Source organism: Octopus bimaculoides, chromosome 2, assembly GCF_046866305.1.
Source record: "Octopus bimaculoides isolate indiv1 chromosome 2, ASM4686630v1, whole genome shotgun sequence".
In the NCBI taxonomy this organism is placed as follows: domain Eukaryota; kingdom Metazoa; phylum Mollusca; class Cephalopoda; order Octopoda; family Octopodidae; genus Octopus; species Octopus bimaculoides.
This window is the reverse complement of record NC_142929.1, coordinates 190,637,627-190,661,988: the sequence shown is the minus strand read 5'-3', so window position 1 is coordinate 190,661,988 and position 24,362 is coordinate 190,637,627. Positions and strand designations below refer to the sequence as shown.

Genomic DNA, 24,362 nt, shown 5'->3' with positions numbered 1-24,362 from the left:
AAATCCACTCACAAGGCTTTGGTCAGCCTGAGGCTATAGTAGAAGACACTTGCCCAAGGTGCCATGCAGTGGGACTGAACCTGGAATCATGTGATTGTGAAGCAAACTTCCTACCACACAGCCACACCTGTGTTCTCTTTCTCATGCTTGTATGGGTCAGTCAGAGTTTGTGGAAACAGATCTTCTACAGCTGGATGCCCTTGCTGTTGCCAACCCTCTCCTGTTCCCCTAGCAGGGTAATAATCCTCCTCCTGACCAGATTTGTTCTCACAGAAGACTGGAAACGACAGCTATATGGCATGACACTCGTTTACCACAATCACACACACACTACGTACTTTTCTTCAGTTTCCATTGACAAAATCCAGTCATAAGACTTTCAGTTGACCTGCACCTGTAGTAGAAGACACTTGCTCAATATGCCATGCAGTGGGATTGAACCTAAAACAATGTGGTTGGAAAGCAAGCTTCTAAACCCTCCATCCATGCCTGCCTACCTGACTGGGGTCTGTCCACTGTGTGAGTTTCTGGTAGACGGAAATTTTAAAATGAAAGTAACAAAAATACAATAAACACAGTGATACCTCGGCAGTACGAGTTTAATTCATTCCATGACTGAATTCGTCTTACGATTTATTCGTTTCACAAATCAATTTTCCCCATTGAAATGAACTAAAATATAATTAATCCATTCCAGCGCCTCAAAACCGCTCAGAAATAATTTTTCAGGGGTTTTAAAACAGAAAAGGTGTAGTTACAGGTAAAATGAGAATTATAAAAAAGAGAATGCAAAAGAAATATGTAAACTGGTTTTATTAACTGAATTACCTTAAAGATGGGACGATTTGTGTGCTCAAACTGCGGATTTCCACAGGAAAACCTGGGATGAGATGGTAATGCACGATCTTCGAACATTGGGCCTTTCCGAGGCAATGGCTAGTTACTGAGACCTTTGGAGATATGCTATGCTTGAGAAGACCCGACAAGCCAAGTGAGACAATAGCCTATGGCCTAAGGTAGTGGGTGTAACCAGCCCACTTATGAATACTCCTCATTCATCGGACAATAAACTTTGCTTGCGAAGACCTATTGAGGCAAGTGAAATCAAATCAAAATCGCTGACATGGCTGATGACAGTACTGCCTGATTGGCACTCGTGCCAGTGGAACGTTTAAAGCACATTAGAGTGTGATCGTTGCCAGGGCCATGGATTGGCTCCCGTGCCGGTGACACATAAAAAACACCATTCGAGCGTGATCATTGCCAGCATCGTCTTACCGGCACATATGCCAGTGGCACATGAAAAACAACATTTGAGCATGGTTGTTGCCAGTGCTGCCGGACTTGCTCCTGTGCAGGTAGCACGTAAAAAACACCTTTAGAGCGTGGTCGTTGCCAGAATCACCTGACTGGCCCTCGTGCCAGTGGCACATAAAAGCACTCGCTACACTCTCGGAGTGGTTGGCATTAGGAAGGGCATCCAGCTGTAGAAACATTGCCAGATCGGATTGGAGCCTGGTGCAGCCTTCTGGCTCACCAGTCCTCAGTCAAACCGTCCAATCCATGCCAGCATGGAAAGTGGACATTAAATGATGATGATGATGATGATGATTTCAAGACAAAATTTCACACGGGTCTCAGCTCATATAGCAAATTACTTGTACAATGGGGCTCTCGTACTGCAAGGTTCTACTTTATAATAGTAAACATATAAGTAAAACTAGTAAACACACACACCAACCTCTTAACCAGTGCCTGCTAACCTCACCCTATTGTGCTGCCGACCAATAGCATGTTACCTTCTCTGCCAGTCCCTCCCACTCCTGATACAAACTCCCTGGCATATCTCTGCCTTCTCCCATCATACTCATGCTCCTTCCATCTTCCCACTCCTTCTAGTGTTTCTGAGGTCAATGCTCTCTTGCCCTCCTAGTCCCCTCCTTGGTCACCTGTGCAGGTGTACATACCCTGGTTTACTGCATGCTCTCTACACCTATAAAACAACAATAAAACAACATGACATGTGCATTATTGATGTTCAATACAATAAAATATTTGGAACACCAACTTGTGTAACTCCAGTTCTATTCATCCTCAGCATCATCGTTTAAGAGGCTGCACCAGGCTCCAGTTGTCTGTCTTGGCATGGCTTCTTTGATGGGATGCCCTTCCTAATGCCAACCACTTTTCAAAGTGTAGTGGGACTCTTGTTACATGGCACCACTATCATCATCATCATCATCATCATCATCATCATCGTTTCACATCTCGTGTTCCATGCATGCATGGGTAGGACAGTTGACAGGAGCCAGCCAGATAGAAAACTACCGTAGGCTGCTGTGTCCGCTTTGGCAGGGTTTTTATGGCTGGATGACCTTCCTGACACGTTTCATCAGCACAGAATAATTGTTCAGCTGGATGATTATTGGAATAATATAAATACCAAAAATAAACGCCTCAAACTCTGGGACAACAAGTTGAAAGAGGGTCGAAGTGGGGTTTAGCCATACAAATTCGCTTTTAATGAAGGAGAGGAAAAATGAATTTGTACAAAAGTGATTAATTTAATGTTAAAATTAATTGATTCTTGGCCAAATATTGATGTAATATTAAATAATATTCATTAAACACAGATTTCACATTTAAATATTCCAACTGTATCAGTATAATACCACTGAATTTATATTGTTCTTATCAATTTCATTTGCTTCCCAGCCACATGGTTCTGGGTTCAGTCCCACTTCATGGCATCCTGGGTGAGTGTCTTCTACCATATTCTTGAGCTGACCAAAGTCTTGTGAGTGGATTTGGTAGATGGAAACTGAGAGAAGCCTGTCATCTGTATGTGGAGGGGGGGGGCTGATTCATTTGACTAAAAATCCCTCAAGACAATGCCCCAACATGGCCACAGTCTAATGATTGCAACATATAAAGGTAAATAAATACACAAAAATTGTGTTTGAGGTTATGTGTTTTATTGTTTGGTGGGGATTGTAGAGTGTTGTTAATTAACCCTAGGTCAGTCCTGTTTGAACAAATCTATCATGAGAGACACCTGTGATGAGATCCCATCTCATCTTTTATTCAAACACTGTATTTCTAGAACTACATTGGGCCCCTGTAACGTCTCCTTCTGTTTTAAAGTCAATACAATGTCATTTGATAAATTTCAATAAATATTTGGCTGCTACTTCTAGCAAGTTCAATGACCACATAAGACATCCTCATTGGTAGATGTTCTGCATGTGTGCGTGAGTGTATGTGTGTGTGTGTACAAAATGTTATATATGCGTGTGATAAAACGGAACAGTGATATAAATAGCACCAGTACTTTTCTTCCCAAACCGATAGCAGCACAGTTTTGAAAATTGAATAACGGAAGACGGGAGGATTTTGGTAAATAATAAATGGTGAATAATGTGGGAGAGAGAGAGAGAGAGAGAGAGAGAGAGGCTGAGGGGGGAGAGTGGAGGAAGAGATAACTATGAGAACAAATAAGATACCAAAATCAAAGAAGCAACAAGATTCAAATGTGCAGACAATTTTGGCAGTTTAACAAGGTGTGTGTGTGTGTGTGTGTATATATATATATATATATATATATATATATATATATATATATATATATATATATAGATAGATAGATAGATAGATAGATAGATATACATTATATATATACATCATCATCATACATTATATATGTACATATGTAGATATATTTATGTTTGTGTGTATACAAATGTATATACATATATAGATGTATATAAATGTATAGATATATGTATGTAGATAAATGTATATCTGTGTGTGTGTGTGTTTGTGTGTATTTGATGGCAAACATCTCCTGATAAATCTATGGCCTCCTTCTCCTCCTCTAACTGCTACCAATACTATCACCTACAATTACCATCATCCTCAGCACCACCAAACTCGCCACCGCTGCCACCACCGCCGCCACCGCCACCACCGCCACCGCCACCACCACCACCACCACCACCACCAAGACAACCTTATCAAAAGAGAGTTAAAGAAATATTTATGAAATACTTATTTTAACACAATTTTTTTCCCCCTTGACAAACTGTAAATAAAAAATCTAATGGTGGCAGTTAAGGATCAGGCAACAAAACTAGGACAAAAAAAAAGGGTAAACAAAAGGTGTTGCCCTTTATTTGTTAGTTGACTATTTTAAGGCTTAATGTGGGTTCTTTTTTAAATAGGGGTTATTTTCTTTAAATAAAGTAGGGGAATAGATCTGTTGAAGGAAGGGAGAGAGTACAATAAATAAAACTGACCCCAGGACGTCACTGGTATTTTATTTTATTGACCATGGGGACCGGTGAAACCAGATGGCTGCACCAGGCTCCAATCTGATCTGGCAGAGTTTCTACAGCTGGATGCCCTTTCTAACGCCAACCACTCTAAGAGTGTAGTGAGTGCTTTTACGTGCCACCGGCACGAGGGCCAGTCAGGCAGTACTGGCAATCGCTGCGCTCAAAAATGTGTTTTTTATGTGTCACCTGCATGGGAGCCAGTCCAGCGGCACTGGCAACGACCTCGCTCAAATGATTTTCTGACATGCCACCAGCACAAGTGCTAGAAGGCAACGCTGGTAATGATCACGCTCAAATGGTGCTATTTACGGGCCACTGGCACGGAAGCCAGACGGCTGCTCTGGCTTGTAGCCCAGAAGTCCAGCTGGCAAATTTAACAAATGCCCAACTAAGAGAGCAAACACGTTGGATAGCGCAGATGCTGTAGCTGTTGTTGTCACTCACTCATAAGGTGTGGAGTTCATGTTTGGATTTCAGTGGGAATACAAGCTGAAGCCCATGTTATTTCTGCTCCAATAATCTGCAGTGGATTGGTCAGTGAATCCTCTGTGACAGTCAACAATCAACAGCAAAATGAACAGCTTTAGCTCACACTGTCTCAAAGTATGTATGCCTGTGACTTGGGACCACAGGTGAACTTGTATTCCCACTGCAAACTCTGGTTAGAAAATATAATACTAGATCAGCATGGAAAACAGATGATAAATGATGATGATGATATATATATATATATATATATATATATATATTCCAGCGCCGTCTTGACTGGCTCCCAGGCCGGTGGCACATAAAAAGCACCATCCAATTGTAGTTGATGCCAGCCCCCTCTGGCCCCTGTGCCATTGGAACGTAAAAAGCAGCTACTACACTCTCAAAGTGGTTGGCGTTAGGAAGGGCATTCAGGTGTAGAAACATTGTCAGATCAGACTGGAGCCTGGTGTAGCCTCCTCGCTTCCCAGACCCCAGTCAAACAGTCCAACCCATGCTGGCATAAGTGGATGGTCTGACTGGAGACTGGCAAGTCAGGAGGTTGCACCAGGCTCCAGTCTGATGTGGCAAGGTTTCTACAGCTGGATGCCCTTCCTAATGCCAACCACTCTGAGAGTGTAGTGGGTGCTTTTATGTGCCTCCGGCGCGAAGGCCAGTCAGGAGGTACTGGCAATGGCCACGCTCAAAATGCTGTATTTTACGTGCCACCTGCACACACACACACACACACATATATATATATAGGTGCAGGAGTGGCTGTGTGGTAAGAAGCTTGCTTCTCAACCACATGGTTGCGGGATCAGTCCCATTGCGTGGCACCTTGGGTAAGTGTCTTCTACTATGGCCTCAGGCTGACCAAAGCCTTGTGAGTGGATTTGGTAGACAGAAACTGAAAGAAGTTCATCATATATATACATATACATATGTGTGTGTGTGTGTGTGTGTGTGTGTGTGTGTGTGTGTGTGTGTGTGTGTGTGTGTGTATGTGTGTGTATATGTTTGTGTGTCTGTGTTTGTACCCCCAACATTGCTTGACAACCGATGCTGGTGTGTTTACGTCCCTGTAATGTAGCGGTTCGGCAAAAGAGACTGATAGAATAAGTACCAGGCTTACAAAGAATAAGTCCTGGGGTTGATTTGCTCAACTAAAGGCGGTGCCCCAGCATGGCCACAGTCAAATGACTGAAACAAATAAAACAATAAAAGAAAATACATATGCATACAACATGGAAAGCAGACGTTAAACAATGATGATGATGATACATATATATATATACATATATATATATATACATATATATATATATATATATATATATATATACATATATATATATATATACATATATATATATATATATATATATATATATATATATATATATATATATATATATATGTATATATATATATATATATATATATATACATATATATATATATATACATATATATATATATACATATATATATATATACATATATATATATATACATATATATATATATACATATATATATATATACATATATATATATATATATATATATATATATATATATACATATATATATATATATATATATATATATATATATATATATATATATACATATATATATATTCCATTAAAATAATTATTTATCATCATCATCATCGTCATCTTTGTTATCGCTGCCGCCACTGCTGCTGCCGCAGCTGCCCCCACCACCATCAACATCACCATCATCACTATTTCATGTCCTTTTTGTCCTTGGGTGATTTTAGCAGAGTCCATTCTCTCTGTTGCCAAGCATTTGGACCAAGTGTCTTGGTTACTGGATACATCCTTCCCACATACCCACTACTCCTGGAAGACCCTATAAACGGTGACGGCTAAGACCTTACCCTTCTGACTAAGTGATATAAAAAAAAGTAATCTACTTGATACGGGTTTGATGGGTCATCAAAATCTGAGTATGTCCTAATTCAGAGTCCATTTCCATTCCTGATGATTCAGAACAGCATGTCTCACTCATTCACAAATTCCGTTTTTGGTTGATTGTCAGCAGCTGGAATCACTTCCTGACACCAAACACCAAACACAATGTCTATTAAGTACATTATATAACAGCACTGGCACCAGTAAGATTCTCTGTCCTCAGTAAGACTAAAAGCTTCACCTGACCCTGCACTGTCTCTGCTTATCTCCCCTAACCACTTTTCAAAGTGTACTTCATGGCACCAACACCAGTGAGGTCACTTTGTACCCTGCAAGTCTAAAGAGTTGTCACTACTCTAACATTGTCTGGGATTAGAAAATTACTATTTTTAAATCTCACAACGAGAGATATTCAGCAACAGTACTTTGGAGTAAATATTGTTTGCCAACATAACATGGCAGTCCTGGTTTAGGATGAATGTTACTGTAATTTAGTTCCAGGAGACATCGTCTCCAGCTGGCTATACGACACGATCTGTGTCCTTATATTTTCGAATAAGGGAATCTAGCACCCCCACTCAGCTCAAAACAATATCTGTGTATCATGATTCCTGGGTTATTTCCCTTCATCAGCACAGGATAATTGTTCGGCTAGAGGTGGCGCTGCCAAATTCCCATTCAAAATATATAGTTTTCAAAGTGACAACTAGTCACTGATCTATAAATTAGAAAATTACTATTTTTAAATCCCATAACGAGAGATATTCAGCAACAGTACTTTGAAGTAAAGACTGTTTCCAGCCTGGACTGCCATGTTATGTTGGCAAACAATCTTTACTCCATTGTGTGTATGTGTATGTTTGTGTGTCTGTGTTTGTCCGCCCACCAGCCTTTGCTTGAGAACCGATGTTGGTGTGTTTATGTCCCTGTAACCTAGCGGTTCGGCAAAAGAGACTGGTGGAATAAATACTAGACTTACAAGGAATGCATCCTGGGGTCGATTCAACAATGATGATGATAAAAACATATGCATGTGTTGTGTGTGTAGATATATAAATATATATAAAAATATATATGCTCACAAATGCACATATAGCACACACATTATATGCATATTGTTTATATGTTTGTGTGTGTGTTTGTGTATATATATATACAGATATATATGCACATGTTGTTCATACATACATACGTACATATATATACACACATACATATGCATATACACATACATATATATACATATACATATATATACATACATGCATACATACATATATATATATATATACATTGATACACATATATATATACATACACATACATACATGCATACACATATATACACACATACATATATATATCTACACATATACACATACATATATATATATATATATATGTATTACATATGTATTATATTATATAAGTATGTTCATGAACAAAAAGAAAATATTTTGGCATTTATCCATTAGGCAGAAACAAGACGTGTAAGCATGTGATTCTGTGTGTGTGTGTGTGTGTGTGTGTAAGCATGTGATTCTGCGTGCGTGTGTGTGTGTGTGTGTGTGTGTGGCAGGGCGTACACCATACATGTTTGATGTACCCAGCATATAATGTATGGCTACGAACAAATGTAATGGGTGCAGAGAAGAGGAGGAAGGGGAAGCGTAGGAGGAAGGAGGAAAAGAGAAAGAGAGAGAGAGAGAAGGTATGTAGAGGCTGTTGTTGTTATGTCAAACAAACAAAGAAACGCACACACAAAAAAGACAACAAAAAACATGTCATTAACTATTCACAGTATTGAACCCCGCAACTCCTGTTCTGATAATTGCGTGCAATGTATTCATTAAAAGCTCTTCACTGCTACTCTATGACGTAGGCCGTACACATCCCATGACGTCAGAACGCTCCCCCCCCTCTCCACTCTTCTTCACCGTTTTTTTTTTATTTATTCGTCTATATTATTATTATTATTATTATTATTATTATTATTATTATTATCATCATCTTCATTTGTACATCATACACATAAACAATAAATGTATATATACACATACATACACTCACAAATACATACACAGATATATATACACTCACAAATACATACAGATATATATACACTCACAAATACATACTACACATGTATACATACATACATACATATATATATAGACATATATATAGACATATTTACATATACACATACATACATACATACAAGCTCAGGTATACACACATGTATATACCTATACACAACACATATATACATACATACACACACACATACAGGCAAACACAACTATATACATATACATATATATAAACGCAAACTCATACACACACACAGAAATAACAAAATTACAAATATCAAACACATACAGTAAAAGACATACACATATGCACAGACACACATACACACACACAAACAAATCATCTAAAACCTGAACCATACACACACACACACACACACACACACACACACATCCAATATATAAAAAGCAGGGTCCCTAAATAAGTGTCCTCCACCACCTTCACCTTGCCCCCGACCCCACCCCCACCCCTTCCTTTCTGTACCAAAATTTACCAAAATACACAAAACTTCCAGTTGATGTCATCAGCCGGACTGATGCCAAACAATGCATTACAAGACAAACGGCTACATAACTAAACAACAACAACAACAACAATAACAACAGTGATGATAATAATAACAACAACAATATTAAAAACAATAATAATAATAATAATGATAATAACTATTGATGATACTGGTGGTGGTGATGATGTTGGTGGTGATGAAGATGATGGTGGTGATGAAGATGTTGATGGTGGTGATGGTACTATTACCGATGCTATTATTATTATTATTATCATCATCTTCATTTGTACATCATACACATAAACAATAAATGTATATATACACATACATACACTCACAAATACATACACAGATATATATACACTCACAAATACATACAGATATATATACACTCACAAATACATACTACACATGTATACATACATACATACATATATATATAGACATATATATAGACATATTTACATATACACATACATACATACATACATACAAGCTCAGGTATACACACATGTATATACCTATACACAACACATATATACATATGCATACATACACACACACATACAGGCAAACACAACTATATACATATACATATATATAAACGCAAACTCATACACACACACAGAAATAACAAAATTACAAATATCAAACACATACAGTAAAAGACATACACATATGCACAGACACACATACACACACACAAACAAATCATCTAAAACCTGAACCATACACACACACACACACACACACACACACACACATCCAATATATAAAAAGCAGGGTCCCTAAATAAGTGTCCTCCACCACCTTCACCTTGCCCCCGACCCCACCCCCACCCCTTCCTTTCTGTACCAAAATTTACCAAAATACACAAAACTTCCAGTTGATGTCATCAGCCGGACTGATGCCAAACAATGCATTACAAGACAAACGGCTACATAACTAAACAACAACAACAACAACAATAACAACAGTGATGATAATAATAACAACAACAATATTAAAAACAATAATAATAATAATAATGATAATAACTATTGATGATACTGGTGGTGGTGATGATGTTGGTGGTGATGAAGATGATGGTGGTGATGAAGATGTTGATGGTGGTGATGGTACTATTACCGATGCTATTATTATTATTATTATCATCATCATCATCATCATCATTATCGTTAGTATTATTATCCTTATTATAAATTACGATGTCTTGCATTTCTACATGAACGCTAAAGAGAAGATTACGGTACAAGATATTTGCCATGAAGAAAAAGAAGAAAAGAAATTAAAAGAAGAAAAAAAAACAAGAAACAAAAAAAAAGAAAAGAAACAATGAAACAAGAATACAAAAAAAATAGTTGGGCAGAATGGAGAGAGAGACGTAACAAGGAACTGGAAATCACGTTACGGAGGGGGGGGGGGGGGAACTGAGAAAAGTGCACGAGCTCATACACACACACACACACACACACAGTCAGCATCATCATCATCACCTATACTCACACACTATCGACACTAGTGACGATGATAGTGTGTGTATAGATGTGTGTGTGCGTGTGTGTGTGTGAGAGAGAGTGTGTGTGTGTGAGAGAGAGAGAATGTGTGTGAGAGAGTGTGTGTATAGGTGTGTGTGTGTGTGCGTGTGCGTGTGAGAGAGAGAGTGTGTGTGTGTGAGAGAGAATGTGTGTATAGGTGTGTGTGTGAGAGAATGTGTGTATAGGTGTGTGTGTGAGAGAATGTGTGTATAGGTGTGTGTGTGAGAGAATGTGTGTATAGGTGTGTGTGCGTGTGAGAGAGTGTGTGTATAGGTGTGTATGTGAGAGAGAGAGTGTGTGTGTGTATAGGTGTGTGTGTGTGTGTATGTCTGTGTGAGAGAGAGTGTGTGGATGAGAGTGTGTGTGTCTGATAGAGAGTGTGCGTATAGGTGTGTGTGTATAAGTGTGTGTGTGTGTGTGCGCGCGCATACAGGTGTGTCTGTGTATAGGTGTGTATGTGTATATAAGTGTGTATGTGCGTGTGTATGCATCTTTTACTCGCTTCAGTCATAAAATTGCGGCCATGCTGGAGCACTGCCTTGAAGAATTTTTCTTTTCCCGTCAAATGAATCAATCCTGAAACCCTTTATTTTTGTCTTTTTTTTCAAGCCTGGTCCCTATCCTATTCATCTCTTTTGCTGAACTTCTAATGTTACAGAGATGTAAACAAACCAACACCGGCTATAAAGCAGTGGAGAGAAACAAATACAGACACATACACACACACACACACACATATGATGGGCTTCTCTCAGTTTCCGTCTACCAAATCCACTCACAAAGCTTTGACCAGTCCAAGGTCAAAGTAGAAGGCACTTGTCCGAGATGCCACACAGTGGGACTGAACCCATAACCATGTGGTCGGGCAGCAACCACATGCTTGTACATGTCCAAATGTCTTTGTATACACAGATATCATCACTGTTTTACGTCCACTTACCCATACTTGTATGTTGAACCAGAATTTCTAAAGCTGGATGTTCTTAATTCTATATTTAAGAGATGAGGAATTATGTACATTATTTACATTCAACGGATATTTGTCCTCATCTTGTTTGTTGTTAACACTATGTTTCGGCTGATATACCCTCCAGCCTTCATCAGGTGTCTTGGGGAAATTTCGAACCTGGGTTCTCATTCCTAAGGTATTTTTCAATGTTATTATTATTGATCAGGTCACTGCTTGGAATCAAACTTGGAATCTTGTGGTTAGTAGCCTGCGCTCTTAACCAGTACAGCATATGGCGTAGTGGTTAAGAGCACGGGCTACTAACCCCAAGATTCCGAGTTCGATTCCAGGCAGTGGCCTGAATGATATAAGTAATGTAAATAATTGGATGTTCTTCTTGGTGTCGTTTCAGTGGCGGATGCAGAGGTGTTGCCCTAGTTGCATCGGCAACACCCTTCCTAGCCAAGCCAACACCAAAAAAACAAAAAAAAACAAAAAACAGGACCAAGGTTTTTTGGGCAACAGTCAAAGAAAGGACTCAACTTTTACTAGAATAGGAGTTACAGGACCTACTAGGTGTTGCCCAACTTGCCTGCTGGAGTGCAATACCCCAAAAAAATCCTAGATTCTCCACCTGCATTTCCAAGCAAGGTGATAATATTCCCCCCATGACCCTGGCAGAAACGTTAGCACACCAGGTGAAATGCTTTGCAGTATTTCGTCTGAGGTCGACTTTGCCTTTCATCCTTTCGGGGTCGATAAATTAAATACCAATTGAGTACTGGGGTCGATCTAATTGACTAGCCACCCCCGCCAAAATTTCAGGCCTTGTTCCTAGAGAAGAAAAGGAAAGAATATTTTCCCATGACCAGACATACCTTCTTTTTGTTTTTGCTTTTTTCAAAAACTGGGAACAAACACCATCCCTTGAACAAAGGTGATGTGTGTTTACAACCATTACATGATGGCAAGGCAAGGCTGTGCAGGCACACACACACACACACACACACATGCTCTCATATCTCTCTCTCAGTCTATGAACGTTTCTAACTTCCTATCTATCTCCCCAGTTCCCATTTCTATTAACCAGATCCACTCCCAAGGGCTTTAGCCAGTCCAGGGCTTTAGTAGAAGACATTTGGCCAAGGTGCCACACAGTTGGAGTGAAACTAAGTCTGCAAAGCCAGCCACACCTGCACTGATAGCCATACCTTCTATCTATTGACCTATCTATCTGTCTGTTCGTGTATGTATGTATATATATATATATATATATATATATATATATATAGGGTGGGGGGCAGATAGATATATAAATAATAGGTATGTGTTCATGTGTGTATACAAAGAAATTCACCAATGACTTGAAAATAAAATTAAATTGCAGCACCACTAACATCCACTGTATGTTTAGAAGGAGAAAATTCTAAAATAACTTGACATTGAGGAGTGTAGCCATCTTGAAAATATTAAGTACTGGTTTGTTATAAAGACTATGTTTAAAAATAAAATATGCCCTGAAGAAGAACATTTTAAATGATGAAATAGTTTACATACCACCCAACAGATTAAGCAATAATCGAAATATATCTGAAAGTATTACTGAATAGCATCCTGCTTATAATTTAGAAGTTTCTGGTCCTGTATCTGAAGGAGTCCTTTCTCTACTAAGTAAACATTTCCCTCACAGACACAAGTAGAGTAATCAGAATTTTCACTTAAAACTACTGTTAACCACCAAATTAGCATATGATGCTGCTTTTTAGAACTTAGCTAATTTGAAAGATTACAATAATTATAATCATTACCATCATCATCATCATCATCGTTTAACGTCCGTTTTTCATACTGGCATGGGTTGGACGGTTCGACTGGGGTCTGGGAAGCCAGGAAGCTGCACCAGGCTCCAGTCTGATCTGGCAGTGTTTCTACAACTAGATACCCTTCCTAACACCAACCACTCCGAGAGTGTAGTAGGTGCTTTTTACGTGCCACCGAAACAGGGGCCAGAGAAGCTGGCATCGACCACAATCAGATGGTGCTTTTTACATGCCACCGGATGTGCTTTTAATGTAGCAGTTGACTATGGTTCTGCTACACCAGTCATTGGGTATGACTCCATGTATCACCTGGTTGACTATACGGGTGTCTAAGCTATAGCCGACACCGCCAGATATTTTGAGCATCTCTGCAGTGATTCCTGATGGGCTGGGGGGCTTTTCCTGTCTTCATACCCTTAATTGCTTTATCTACCAAGGTACTGTCAATTCGGATAGCTGATCCCTCTGTTGGATCGACATTCAGCAGACTCTCTTTCTCCCATTCACTCTCTTTATTGAGCAACCTTTCTCACTGATAACACATAAAAAGCATCCAGTACACTCCACAAAGCTGTTGGCATTAAGAAAGGCACCTGGCCATAGATCCCTTGTCAAATCAAACAATAGAGCCTGATGCAAGCTTCTGACTTGCCACCTCTCCTCAAACCATCCAACCCATCCCAGCATGGAAGATGGATGTTAAATGATGATGATGCTCATTCAAAGTCGATCAGTGAGGTTTTGAGTCCTAGGGTTGGTTATTTGGTTTCCATGGCATATAAGTGACCAAGATCACAGCCTTCTTTTCCACTCTAGGCACAAGGCCCGAAATTTTGGGGGAGAGAGCTAGTCGATTAGATCGACCCCAGTATGCAGCTGATACTTAATTTATCGACCCTGAAAGGATGAAAGGCAAAGTTGACCTTGGTGGAATTTGAACTCACAACATAAAGACAGATGAAATACTGCTAAGCATTTTGCTCAGTGTGCTAATGTTTCTGCCAGCTCACCATGATCACAGCATTGCTCTTCAAGAGGGCAACAGTCTGTTGCAGGGTTACTCATTTAAACTGAGTTAATTGGGCCCAAGTGAAATGAAGTGTTTTGGTCAAGAGCATAACACATTGCCTGATCTGGGAACTGAAACCATGATCTTGCAATCCCCAGTCCAACACCTTAACCATTCACCATTCATCTAAGAGAAAACACCATTAACAACAGCACATACACACACACTAACACACATCACATACACTAACATACATGCATGCACACACACACACACTTCAACAGTTATAAATAAAAATAAAAAACTAAAACTGGAAATGTTTTCAATTGGAATTAAGAAATTGATGAGAAGTTACATGAGCCAGAAAATAATACATCTTTTAAATTTAAAGTTTAAGAGTTTTATTGCCATTAAAACCCATAAAAGAAAAAAACACCCAAAAAACTCCTCAGAAATTGATGAAAAGGAAGAAAAAAGTGGAGTAGGTGGTTGACGGAATAGAAACAAGGAAATAACAAGAAAACCATTTGGCAAACTGTAGAAGTTTTAAGATGAGAAGTTAATGTTAAACTAAACAAACCACTAACTGTTGTCTAATGTTTTGTTTAAAGAAATAATTTAACTTTGAAATCACGTTTCAAAAAAAACTGAAGAAATGTTCTTTTAGAAAAATGTCCAGAAGAAAAAATATCATAAAACACCATCATCATCATCATCGTCATTTAATATCAGTTTTCCATGCTGGCATAGGTTGGATGGTTTGACAGGAGCTGGCAAGGGTGGAGGGCTGCACCAGGTCCCGATTGTCTGTTCTAGTATGGTTTCTACAGCTGGGTGCCCTTCCTAACATCAACCTCTTTACAAAGTGTACTAGGTGCTTTTTACATGGTGCTAGCACCACTCCTTTTTATGTGGTACCAGTAGTTGAGGTGCTTTCTACATGGCAACGGCATGTGTCCTTTCTACTTTTTATTTGGAACCAGCACATGAAAATGAAATGATTTTGAATTTATTAGTTGTCTTTCTTTATTATTATTATCTTTTCGTGGATATTTATTTTTAAGATTGGATTTGTTTGGCATTATATTTATTATCAGCCAGGATAGATTTATTTTGTCAGATTAACTAGCCGTTTACTATTTTATCCTGCCATATCTTGCTCAATGTAAAGGCACATGGCTCAGTGGTTAGAGTGTCGAGCTTACAATCATGAGGTTGTAAGTTCGAATCCCGGACCGGGCTGTGTGTTGTGTTCTTGAGCAAGACACTTTATTTCACGTTGCTCCAGTTCATTCATCTGTAGAAATGAGTTGCGACATCACTGGTGCCAAGTTGTATCGGCCCCTTAGCCTTTCCTTTGGATAACATCAGTGGTATGGGAGGAGAGGTTGGTATGCATGGGCGGCTGCCGGCCTTCCACAAAACAACCTTGCCTGGACTTGTGCCTTGGAGGGTAACTTTCTAGGTGTAATCCCACGGTCAATCAAGACCGAAGGGGGTCTTTTGTCTTGCTCAAATATTATGTTCAAACTGACCACCTGCCCTCCTCTCTCAAAATATAACAAATCACATAATGGAAGTCTTGAAGCCATGAGTAGATTTAAGGGTTTTATGTATGTATGTATGTCTATTTGGAAGGTTGGTTGTAATGGCCAATCAGAGAGTGATCCACCATGCAAGGCTTTTCTCCAGTTTCAAATGTCACACTGTTTTTGTTGTCTACCTTCCAATGACAGAGCTTCGTATCTTTGTTAGAAACCAACGACTTTCTTACAGGAAGATTTTAAATATGACCGGCTTCCGTGCCGGTGGCACATAAAAAGCACCATCCGATTGTGGTCGATGCCAGCTCCTCCAGTGGCACGTAAAAAGCAACCACTACACTCTCGGAGTGGTTGGCATTAGGAAGGGCATCCAGCTGTAGAAACACTGCCAGATCAGATTGGGGCCTGGTGCAGACTCCCAGTCGAACCATCTAACCCATGCCAGTATGGAAAACGGACATTAAATGATGATGATGATGATAACGATACTCACATTTATGTATACACAAACATATATACATTCATGATTACACACACACGAACAAGAGTTTAAATGCTTTTTTACTCAAATAATTTTAATATCGTGCAATTTTGACTCAACAGCCTTGTCTGTTGTTGGTTTCTAACAGATTAATTATTGGTTCAATGAGAATTTCTGATGGTGAAAGTGAGAGTATCTATGCAACTTGGGCAGAACAAATACTAAAAGTTTTTTTTTCATTTTTAATATATATATATACTCACACACACACACACACACACACATACATATATATACAGTGAGAGCAGAAATGAAGAAGAAAAAACAGAAGAGTGAAAATAAGAATAAAAATTATTGTTATTCTTTGTACTCACTTGTGCAAAATAACATTTAAGCGTTTTGCCTCCGAGTTCTGTTTCGTGTAAATGTATTCTGGCTGTGGCGGCAAGCAGTGAAGAACTAAACACAACACGGGCTCGTCGGAAACATTTCAAATAGTGAACATCCACAGAGTCATCAAATGCTTTGAAAAGATTCTCAAATTCTTCCTGGAATCAAATTGAAAACCGATTACAAAACTGACATTACGGAAAGTGAAAATGGAATACTCAAACATATGTACATATATATATATATATATATATATATATATCACAAAAAAACAAAAGACGAAGACAGGTGGTGTAGAAAACAAACAGATGTATTAGTATAACGCTCGGGAATTGAAAAAGTCTTTAATGTTTCAAGCCCACGCTCTTCCACTGAAAGGAACACAGAAAGAAACAAGGAGAGAAAAAAATGTGTGTAGTGGTTAGCGATCTATCATGGCGAATGACTGAAACAAGTAAAATGTAAATATATATGTATATATATTTATCATCATCATCATTGTTTAACGTCCGCTTTCCATGGGTTGAATGATTTGACTGAGGACTGGCAAGCTAGAAGGCTGCACCAGGCTCCAATCTGATCTGGCAAGGTTTCTACAGATAACTGAGTGTGGTTGATGCCAGCCCTCTGCTCTGACTGGCTCCTGTGCCTGTAGCATGTAAAAAGCACCATCCGAACATAACCGATGCTAGGTCCGCCTGACTGGCTCCCGTGCCGGTGGCATGTAAAAAGCACCCACTACACTCTCGGAGTGGTTGGCATTAGGAAGGGCATCCAGCTGTAGAAACCTTGCCAGATCAGATTGGAGCCTGGTGCAGCCTCCTGGCTTGCCAGTCCTCAGTCAAACCGTCCAACCTATTCCAACATGGAAAACGGATGTTAAACGATGATGATGATGATGAATGTAATAATCTCTTTTACAATAGGAACAAGGTCTGGAATTTTGGGGGAAGGGGACCAGTCAATTTCATTGACCCCAGGATTTGACTGGTACTTATTTTACCAACTTTGAAAAGATGAAAGGTAGATTTGAACCAAGAAGAAGATAAAGCTGGATGAAAGGTGGCTAAGCACTTTTTTTTCTAGCATGGTAATGGTTCTGCCTTCTAATCAATGTAATTATGATTTCTTATAGGCACAAATGTGGACATGTGCTTTAGAAGTTTCCTTTCTGATCACATGATCTCGGATTCAGGCCCATTGCACAGCACCTTAGGCAAGTATCTTCTACTAAAGCCCTGGATCAACCAAAACCTTGTGAATGAATTTGGTAGACATTCAAACATAAACAAAAGTGAAGTGGTTCCAACCAGGGATGGAAACCCTGTCTCTGAATTGTGCCCGGCATGATGGTGTTCCTCTTGATACCTTCCTCAAACACCGAACTGAAAGTTGGAGTCATCCAATATTTTTCTTTCAAACAGGCAGAGTATCTCAAGCACTTTGAGTGACTCCGTACAGGCTATCTCATTGACTTCCAAATGCCAGCATTTTAATCCAATATTTGAACATCAAGTACTGTTAATCCCTGCTTTATATATATTAATTGTTTACTTTATCTCATGCTGTCTACACACACACACACACACACACACGCACGCACTCACTCACCCATACTTCGATCAGTCAGCATACATATCAATGTTGTTTAACCCCGGGTCAGTAATGCATCAGCAAGCACTTGCTCAAAGGTGTTGTTGATGTTGTTGCTTAGCCCAGCTTAGTAACATTGACTGAACAGGCAGATGGCTTACAAAAGATGTTACAGCCATGACTATCCCACCTTTTGTTGGTTTTGAAACTGTGGGGTGCGATATGAGGGAGACTTGGCAGCTATTTCTAGCAGGTATACCACCATGTAGAGGTCACCTTATTTGGCTTGTATTCACTACTTATATACACATGTAGCCTTCCATTACAAAGAACAGGGAACACTGAAATTTATTCTCGACAATAAATCCATATACGGGGGGGGGGGGGTGCAAGGAAGGTATACAGTTATCAAAAAAAAAAACATGTACAATACCCATTTTTTATCAAAAAAACTTAAAAGTTACAATAAAAGTATTATTATTATTATCATCATCATTGTTTAACATCCGCTTTCCATGCTGGCATGGGTTGGACAATCTGACTGAGGACTGGCGAACCGGATGGCCGCACCAGACTCCAATCTGATTTGGCAGAGTTTCTACAGCTGGATGCCCTTCCTAATGCCATGTCTTATTATGATTAATGAAGCTGAAAATATCAAAAATGAGGTTAACTTTTAATTTTTTTTGATAAAAATAAAATTAGTATTGTATGGGTTTTCTTTTTGCATAACTGTACACCTATTTTTGTACCCCCCCCCCCCCAACCCCAGTGTACTCTTGGACCATGAGTCATTCTGTTGTTTCTGCTAAATCATCATCATCATCATCATCGTTTAACGTCCGCTTTCCATGCTAGCATGGGTTGGACGATTTGACTGAGGACTGGTGAAACCGGATGGCAACACCAGGCTCCAGTCTGATTTGGCAGAGTTTCTACAGCTGGATGCCCTTCCTAACGCCTAAATATTAATACAAATATACAGACTCATATTTTAGGTTTTATTTTTCCTATTAGCATCACCAAACCTATATCATCATCATCATCATCATCATCATTTAATGTCTGTCTTCCATGATGGCATAGATTGGACAGTTTGACAGGAGCTGGCTAGATAGAAGACTACACCAGGCTACTGTGTGTGTGTGTATGTGTGTATATCATCATCATCATTATCGTTTAATGTCTGCTTGGACGGTTTGACTGAAAACTGGTAAGCCAAGGGATCTGCACCAGATTCCAATCTATTCTGGCAGGGTTTCTACAGCTGGATTCCCTTCTTAACACCAACCACTCTAAGAGTGTAGTGGGCGCTTTTTATGTGCTACCAGCATGGGTGCCATTGACCTGACGCTGGCATTGGCCACAGCTACAGTCTCACTTGGCTTGACAGGTCAACACAAGCACAATATACTGCCAAGGGTCTTGATCACCTGTCACTGCCTCCATGAGACTCAACACTTGAATGGTGTTTTGTACATGCCACTAGCATGGGTGCCAGTCAGACAACGACACAGACACTGGCCATGACTACAATTTCGCTCAGGTCTTCACAAGCACAACATAACGTCCAGTATGTGAAGGTCGCTTTTAACGGGCCAGTTACACGACACTGGCATCAGCCACGATTACTATCTCACTTAGTGTGACAACATTGCCTACGATCTTCGAATATTGGGCCTCACAGAGGCAATCGCAAGGGCCAAGACCTTTGGAGAAATGCTGTGCTTGAGAAAACACACCAAGCCAAGTGAGATCGTAGTCATGGCTGATGCCAGTGTCATGTAACTGGCCTCGATCATTGGGCGATATGTTGTGCTTGTGAAGACCTGTCGAACCGAGAGAAATCGTCATCGTGGCTGATGCCAGTACCATCTGACTGGCATCTGTACCGGTGGCATGTAAAAAGCACCATTCGTGCATTATATATATATATATATATATATATATATATATATATATATATGATACACTGACACACACACTATCTTTCACTTGCTTGAGACCATGGCCATGCTGGAGCACCGCCTTCAAGAAATTTTAGTCAAATGAATCGACCCCAGTTCATATTTCTATTTTTAAGCCTGATACTTCTTCTATTGGTGTCTTTTGCCAAACTGCTAAGTTACAGGGACATAAACACACTAACACCGGTTGTAAAGCTGTGATTAGGGACAAACACAAACACAAAGACACACACACAATATATATAAGCCCATCGTGTGTGTATGTATATATATATATATATATATATATATATATATATATATACACATGATGGGTTTCTTTCAGTTTCCTTCTACCAAATCCACTCAGAAGGTTTTGGTTGGGCCAAGGCTATAAATAGAAGACACTTGCTCAAGTTGCCGTGCAGTGGGACTGAACCTGGAACCATGTGATTGGGAAGGAAACTTACCATACAGCTATACCAGTGAAATGGCTTTCTTAACCACCCAAACTTGCCTGCATCTTTATCATCTCTAGTTTTGTTATGAATGAAATACAGCGAACTTTAGCAATAGCTTTGAGATGGAGGTACTTGAAGCTTAGTGTATGAGAGAGAGAGGGAGGGAGAAAGAGAGAGAGAGGGGGGAGAAAGAGAGAGAGAGGGAGGGAGAAAGAGAGAGAGAGGGGGAGAAAGAGAGAGAGAGGGAGGGAGAAAGAGAGAGAGAGGGAGGGAGAAAGAGAGAGAGAGAGGAAGTGTGTGTGTGTGTGTGTGTGTGGATCATGTTTAATGTGTGAGAAGGATGCCCTCTGGGTCAGTCTGGCTATTTAACTTCAGTGGTGTGGTGGATATTTAGCTCATCTGCTTAATTGCTATGGAAACGGAAGATAATCATAGCATTATGGCATCATAATATAAGTGGAAAGTGAAGATTGAAGAAATGAAGTGATATATATATATATATACATACACACACACACACATACATATATACATGTTTGTATACATGTATATATATATATATATATATATATATATATATATATATATATATATATACATACTCATATACACATATACATACACACATACATGTATAGATACATAGATAAAGCTGTGCATGTGTGCGTGTGGGAGTGCACACAGACCAGAAGGAATAATAAATGCTTAACTTGTTTCCTGAAGCGCAAAGACAATCCTTGATGCTAAATGAAGCAATCAGATACATTCGGGTAACAGCCACATGTTTTGTACGTTTATCAGAACTTTAAGGAATATGGAAATTTAGTAAACACTGCCATATTCCAGCCAATAGCAATGCCTTCCTTTGTTTGTTTAACATCCATGAGTATGGCTTGTGAAGGAATTGGTTCTGAGGCAAGATTTTATGGTCATTTGCTCTTCCTGTTACAAACCTTACTTCTACAATTAAGTCAGGTTTCTGGTTTTGTGCCACAGGATTTAAAAAAAAAAAAACAGAGTGAGTGACCTGTTGTTTACATTCAACAAAGAGGCGTGAGTATGTAGAAACAAACTTGGTTCCCAGCCACATGGTTCTGGGTTCAGTCCCACTGCATGACACCTTTGCTAAGTATTTTCTACTACAGCCTTGGGTCAACCAAAGTCTTGTGAGTGAATTTCATAGCCAGAAACTGCAAGAAGCTCATCAAATATATAATAATAATGAAATTATTGTATACAGTGCTCAGGTGCACTACAACTTGTCAAAAGTGCGCATAAAGCATATGCAGTAATGTACAAATGCCTGGAAAGTGAACAGTGTATGAGTCAGGTACATGCTTGCGTGTGTATGGAGGGGGAGAAAATCAGGAGTGGTGTTGGCGAATCTCAGGAAGCATGGAAGTTTTTTGAAGGATGCAGTGCTCCGACAACTAACAACTGATGCCGGCAGTTTGTTCCATACTTCAGCAACTCTTAGCGTGAAAAAGTGTTTCCGAAAGTCATGGGAGCTGTGCTGTTTTCTGACTTTGTAAACATGTCCACAGGTGTTAGACAGGTGGAGTCTGAAAAGGTACTCAGAGTTGTTGTTAGTAAGATGGTTAATTATTTTATGGGTGTCTTCCAAGTCAGCCGCCAGATGTCAGAGTTTCAATGTATCCATGCCCAGGGAAGTAAGGCGTTCAGAATGTGGCAAATGCCTGATGGAGGGTATTCTCTTGGTTGCACGTTGCTGAACGGTTTCCAGACGAATGTGTGTGTGTGTGCATGCATCTCTTATGTTAAATCTATCTGTATCGCTCTTTTACTCCATCCCTTCTATACACACACACACACCCATTGCTTTTTGTATTGAGTATGTTTTCTACCATTTGCAAAACCAAACAGACAGACAGATAGCTTTAGTGGGCCTGAAATAACACCAGGATTTGAACTGAGAACATAGAGGGACTAAATTCAGTTACTATTAGGAAATTTGGTGCTTTACTATTTCTACAACATTATCACCTTCCTCCATCAATCAATCAAAATTCCAGAGTCGAGAATTGATAATTTTTTATTCTTTTCCTTTTACAAAGGAACAAAAACAAACATGATGTGTTCGTCTGAGAAACAATACATTGAGGCAACACAAAAAGAACGTTCACTCTCTCCTGCTGACGACATGAATAAGTCAATCACAAATGAATAGATGAGACACAAGCACCACCATCGACAAACGTTTTAGGTATCAGGGACAAACAAGAAGAGGAAATATAATAGAAACTAAGGTGACAGCTATGCTTTTTCTACCCCAACTTTTTTCTAGGCTCTTCACCCCTGGCCTCTGGGTTCACACACAAACATTATGTTCAAATGTTTCTGTCAGTTTACATAATGAACAATTCTCTCCCCCACTTCAACTCCTTACATACTCTGAGTTTTGCTATCAGTAAGGCTTTGTTCTCTTATAATGTAACTATTATCTCGAAAATACACCTTTGCAATACCAAAAACTATCTTATAAGAAATGGGAAGTGAGGGGGTGGGGGATTGTTTCTTTCTCTTTTTATAATTTTTTTAGTGCTGCATATTGGAAGATTTTGTTGTTGTTGTTGTGGTGGTGGTGGTGGTGTTCATGGTGATAATTGTGGTAGTGGTGATGGGGATGGTAAATGACAAGTGTCAAGAGAAAGAAAACTTAAGCAAAAATAAATGAATAAATAAATAAATAAATAAATGTGTTGAAAATAGATTTTTAAAGGAAAAAGAATGTTTTATTTTGAAAATAACAGAAATATTTGGAAGTGCCAGAAGGATCTTGTAAACTGTTAGAAAGTGTAACACACACACACATACACAGACACACACACACACGCACACAAGGAATAAATAAATATATGTAATTTGGAAACATGTCATTTGAAACATGATAATAAGGACAATAACCATAACCATAACGAAGATGATGGTGGGGGGGGGTATGGTGGTCATCATAATGATGATGGTGGGGGTGGTGGTAATGGTGGTAGTGGTGGTATTGGTGGTTATGATAATGATGATGGTGATGTTGGTAGTGGTTATGATGATGGTGGTGGTGGTGGTAATGGTGGTGGTGATGGTGTTGGTGGTGGTGATGGTGTTGATGGTTACGATGATGATGGTGGTGGTGGTGGTAATAGTGACTGTAGTAATGTTTGATGATGAGTATGGTGCTAATTGGAATGCTGATGGTAGTAGTGGTAGTGGTTTGAAGGAGGAAGCAGTGGTGGTGGCGGGTGGTGGTGGTAGTAATGACAAAGTTATTG

General features: G+C 39.3%; 1 protein-coding gene across 1 annotated transcript in view; it reads right to left on the bottom strand.

The window, feature by feature from the left end:
- The window catches only part of LOC106873700 (calcipressin-2), a 109,845-nt gene that overhangs the window by 41,427 nt on the left and 44,056 nt on the right, over nt 1-24,362 (bottom strand). Inside the window, exon 2 of the mRNA XM_014921173.3 lies at nt 17,063-17,236. Within this exon, the coding sequence (XP_014776659.1) occupies nt 17,063-17,236 (174 nt within the window). The remainder of the gene's footprint in view (nt 1-17,062; nt 17,237-24,362) is intronic.